This window comes from Grammomys surdaster, unplaced genomic scaffold, assembly GCF_004785775.1.
Source record: "Grammomys surdaster isolate TR1022 unplaced genomic scaffold, NIH_TR_1.0 113072, whole genome shotgun sequence".
Classification (NCBI taxonomy): Eukaryota; Metazoa; Chordata; class Mammalia; order Rodentia; family Muridae; genus Grammomys; species Grammomys surdaster.
The window spans coordinates 373-5,644 of NW_021612005.1; the positions used below are offsets into that span (position 1 = coordinate 373).

The 5,272-nt window shown below is 46.1% G+C and overlaps 1 protein-coding gene across 1 annotated transcript; it reads right to left on the reverse strand.

Moving 5' to 3' along the window:
• Positions 1–1,882: 1,882 nt before the first annotated feature.
• Positions 1,883–4,907, reverse strand: LOC114635588 (chondroitin sulfate synthase 1). The gene has a single exon (XM_028784103.1). It carries the CDS (start codon positions 4,848–4,850, stop codon positions 3,261–3,263), a length of 1,590 nt encoding a protein of 529 aa, XP_028639936.1. The 5' UTR covers positions 4,851–4,907; the 3' UTR covers positions 1,883–3,260.
• Between the last annotated feature and the right edge of the window lie 365 nt (positions 4,908–5,272).

Sequence of the window (5,272 nt, forward strand, 5' to 3'; positions counted from 1 at the left end):
TGGACAGATGGGTGGATGGATGGATGGGTGGATGGATGGATGGGTAGATGGATGGACAGATGGGTGGATGGATGGACGGATGGGTGGATGGATGGATGGGTGGATGGATGGACAGATGGGTGGATGGATGGACGGATGGGTGGATGGATGGGTGGATAGATGGACGGATGGGTGGATGGATGGACAGATGGGTGGATGGATGGACAGATGGGTGGATGGGTGGGTGGGTGGATGGGGAGAGAAGCTTCCATCTGCATGCCTTCCTGCACAATGATCTCTTCCCTGCACCTTAACTCCACCCACATTCTTAATTTTAAAAAATTACCAAAAATTTAAAAATGTGCCTAGTATATATAGGCCATTCTAATCTCTTGATACATTTTTACATTTTATTAAAAATAAGGTAACACAGCTAGGCTTGCTGGCACATGCCTTTAATCCCAGCTCTCAGGAGGCAGAGATAGGCGATCTCTGAATTGAGGCCAGCCTGGTCTACAGAGTGAGTTTCAAGTCAGTCATACAGTGGGATCTTGTCTCAAAGCAAGCCAAATAGAACAAAGTATTGGCAAGTGAGAAACAAAGGCATGAACTAAGCTTTCCTCGGGCTCCAGGGTAATATTTCTGGGTCCATGGTGAGGGTAGCATGCCTCAGCACATGCAATGACTATAGGATTTGGTGGGAATTCTGTTGGGAAGACTAGGAGGCACAGTTCCCAAAACTCCAGGGAACCAGCAACACCGAGAAGCCCAGGTATAACTTCCAGGAGCTCTAATGACAGAGAAATGACCTGAGAAAAGGGTTGAGTCCAGCTAGTCACATCTGCTCGGATGGAAGGGACGAAGGCATTTGTGTAGATACTAGGGTGTTTCAGAGTGGCAGAGCCTACCAGCCCACAATGCTGAGACAGAGCTGGTGTGGCTACAGGAGGTGTCCTGAGTAGGTCACTAGGCAGTGTGCCCACTGAGGGCCTGGGACAGGAGGAATTAATGAAAATACTTCTGGAGACATCACGGAGTGGTGGGACAAGAGCTGAACTTGGGGGACAGCAGATACCACAGGTTTTAGCAAAGGTATGGCACTGGGAAAGGGGCCAACAGCATTCTGAAAGATAGCTGGGGAGCAGGGGAGACCAATGTCACTAAGAAGTGTAGTAGAGTGGGGGTAGAGGAGGAAGGAGCAAGTCTGACAAGGGGGCACTCTGCTCTGTTTGTCCCCTGCCCCAAGGCATACGCTGAGGTGTGAGAACACCAGTGCACAGATGATGTGCAGCTACCTCAAGCTGTAGGTGATGCTCTTTCTCACTGGAGAGTATAGATGGCTCTGGTTTCCTCCATGAGAATAAGACAAGCAAACCCAGCAACCTGCACAGACTGAATGGCAACTAGGCAGATTACAGCAATTCTGTGAGCATGATGTCATTATTCTGGACTTAAGTGTCTTCACACTGTGGATGCCTCTCTCAGGGTGTAACTGTCATCTACAGAACCTTGCTAACAGCACCAGAGGTCACTTTTTGACTTCTGAATTCTATAGCAACTGATGTGCAAGTTTTTATCTGGCTAGCCTGAGCCTAAAACCCTAAGCCATTAGTGTTGCTGGTTTTACATGGGATACTGCTTAGCAGGTGATCCCCTGGGCTGATGAAAGTGCATCTGTAGCCAGGAGCCAGACAGGGGCCTTGGCCTGCTCTGAAGCCCTCCGGTCTTCACACAGGACTCAGCAGCCCCTCCCTGAGGAGTCCACTCCACGCCACTCCCCCGTACAGTCCCAGAAGCACTGACTCAGGAACTGCAAAGGCCGGAAGTCTGTGCCTCAGTGTTTTACTCTCCAAATGTAACTCAAGTCTTCAACCAACACAAAAATAATGAGACAAAACGGGTCTGCAAAGTACAATAGAAAAATACTGTCCACTGGTTTATTTGTTCGAATGTGCAATAGGCTATTTACAAATAAGCAGATCTCCAACAATGTATATTAAAAATGGCAAATCTATCAACTGTCTGAACTCTAAATGAAAACAAATTATTAAGGCACATTGGATCTGTGAGTTGAAAACAAAACACTCTGGTATAACAACAAACTCATTTCACCTTTGTCCCCAAAACACATGAGCACCAAAATTATCAAAGAACACTTAATCTTTAGTAAGACGGGAATGTAAAAATTAAGGATGAAGAAAAAGTGTTTTCAAAAGGAAATCTTTGGAGATCAGTTTACTGCAAATAAAACATTCTAACCACACTCATGGTACACATAAATACTAGTAACTGACAAGTACTCAAAAAGGCAGAGATCTAAACAATGGGTATTAAATAAATTAAAGGTATTTCAGATAACAAGATAGAAAGACCAGTATTAAAAAATGAAGCAGTCGTCTCCATCCACAGCCCAGGACAGAGCGCAAAGCCCCAGCTTCCCTCACATTCCATCAGGGGTTTGTCTGTTTAGCTTGCATTTGTTACAGTGCTAACAGCCATTCTGTCACCTTAAATAATACTGTACCCTCTAAAGAGAAAGGTCAGGGCAGAGAAAATGACAAGTCCTTCTTGGACTTCAGTGCCAGGTCCCTTTAGGCCGCGGGATTTCAGTGGGGTCAGTACATCTGTGCTTCCCTCCATCACCCGCTTGGAATAGCCTGTGTGACCGCAGTGGGTGGAACACAGTGGGGATAAAAATTTGTAAAGCTGTCCTGGGGAGAGTGATGACAGAACTACTATCATGTCTCCTTACTTTGTGACTGGAACTCAAGATGGCTTTAAAAAAAAAAAAACTGATGGAGAAAAAAAAAGGAAAAAGGTGGAATTTGTGCAAAGGTAACAGGTTAACAGTCACAGCAGAATGTTTACCAGAGTCAGGTTAACAGTCTCAACAGAACATCGGCCAGGGTTACAGTGTTCTTATCACGATGATAATACTTCTTAGGAATGTTCTCTTTTCCTCCCTTTGGACAACAGAGAAAGGGACGTAGTCTGAAAAAGAAATGTAAAAACCAAAAACCAAAAAATTTTCATATAAAAGTTTTGTTCATCGGGTGTGCTTCAAGTCAGGATTAAGCAAGTGCTACATAGTGTTCAGCAAGGTGTGTTCAAAGGCAAATATTGATCACATTTTTGTTCAAAAAGCTCAATCTTAAAGGAGTCCTGTGTAAGAAAACCACTTGGAAAATATATCCTTGTATGGACTTCAAAAACTGATTATACAAAAAAGTTTTTAAAAATAAATTAGGCAATTAAAAGCGTCCTTCGCAGTGGGGCTGGAGTCAGGCTGTCCTGGCAGAGCCGTTGCTGCCGCCTCTGCTGTAACTGGGGTCATTCTTTTCTAGCCACATTTCAGCCAACTGTTGTGTGGACCCAAATGTTGACGCTTTCGACCCCAAGCACATTTTATACTGTTTGGGATCCAGATTAGGGTCACAGAAGACTGGGTGGTGGATGTGAACGACTCCAACCTCCTGGCTCCTGAATGTCTTCAACCCTGCCTGGACAACCTTGTTAAAGAGGTCTACATCCTCCAGCCCCCAGCCTTGGATGGAGACATCGAAGCCACCCACTCTGACAAGATCTCCCTTATAAATACAAGTAATGCCAAACCCATAGTTTCTCCAGAAGCCAGTTTTTTGAGTAAAGGCAAAATGGTTGTCACTGGGAACCTTCCCACTATAAACAATCTTTGGATCATACTGGCTAAAGATGATTGGGAAATAGATCTGCTGCCCCAGCACTGTGTTGGCTCGGCACCTCTGTAGGAACTCCGCTGTAAACACCAGGTCCACATCACAGAAGAAGAGTAAAGACTCATTATTAAACTGGGAAGAGCCTACTTCTAGGGCCAGTGCTCTTGAGAACTCTCCTGACACAGGCAGAACCTGCATGTCAGCCTTCGGGTACTTGACTCGGTAATCTCGCATCAGTTCAACCTGCTTGGCTTTGTCAGGGTTAGAGTCAGAATTGAAAAGCAGAATGACCAGCTTCACGTTCAGACTTGGAATGAGACATGTCTTCTCAAAGTTCCCCATGAACCTCACAAACATGTCGAAGCGCCCAGACAAAGGGATCAGAATGTTTATCTTCTTTTCTTTGGGCTCTTTGTGCTCCATCTTGGATCCCGGAAGCTGGAAGGGAACAAGCTTCTTCAGGGAATTAGACAGGAACGACAGGGATCCAGAGTCCTGGTTGATCCTGTCTGCCAGCTCTTGGGCATCCAGCTCCTCGTGCTCCACAAACTGGACCTTGCTGAAGGTCTGCTGCAGGTACGCATGCCTCCTCACGGGGACCGTCATCTTCTTCCCTTTGTGCTTCTTATACAGGAGCAGCAGATCCAGAATGTACTCAGCCCCGTACATGGGGTTCACACGTCTGTAACCATACTGGATCTCCTTGAAGTCGATGATGCGGCCCCGGGTCTTGGCATTGGCATTGATCATCTCCATCACTTGCATGACAATGTCATCCAAGGCCTCCCTCTGCGCCGAGTCCATCCCTCTCCGGGGAGGCTGGCCATCAGTGGCTGAGTATAAGTATTTCCCAGTCAGAAACTCCCATTCCAGGATCTCCTCTCGCTGGTGGGCTTGAAAGCGCATAAAGGAGGGTGGGATGCCCAGCTGGAGGTCTTCCTTATGGATTTCTGTGCTGCTGTACTTGCTCATCAGGACGATTTCCCGGTGGAGCTGGATTGTGCGATGGCGCAGCTCAGCGATCTTGCGGCTGAGCATGTAACTGTGTAGCCTGTACTGGTAGGGTGGGTTTTTGTTGGGGTGTAAGGTGATCGCTCGGTGGATTTTACTGCTATGGAGGTCTCTAATGTACCCTTTCTTGTTCTGTTCATAATTCTCGTAAAAAAGCTGCTGCATCTGTTAAGGAAAGAAAAGATTCTAGCTTAGAATTGCATAAATGTCACTCCATCCTTACATCTCCTCAAACAACCAATAACTCTAAACACAAAACTGAAAATGAGAAGCTTTTCTAGATAGGGGTAGCACACAGAAGGTCTAGACTTACCCAGTCAGTAGGAACACTGAGATCAGAACGACTTAACATAACATTTCAACAAGACATTAGCCAATGAATGGCCCCAAGGGCTAGGGGCCCTGCCCAAAATTATGAGAGCTGCAGCTTTGGGTCTGTAGAGGAAAGCTCTGCAGGTGAGGTACTTTGTTGTTTTGAACAACAACAACAACAACAATAGAGCTTCTTTAAAAAAAAAACAGACAGCCAGGTGTGGTGTCACACATCTTTAATCCCAGCACCTGGAAGGCAGGGGCAGATAGATCTC

Excerpts from the sequence above, each read along its gene's own strand:
- LOC114635588 (XM_028784103.1), bottom strand. The coding sequence starts at position 4,850 with ATGCAGCAGCTTTTTTACGAGAATTATGAACAGAACAAGAAAGGGTAC.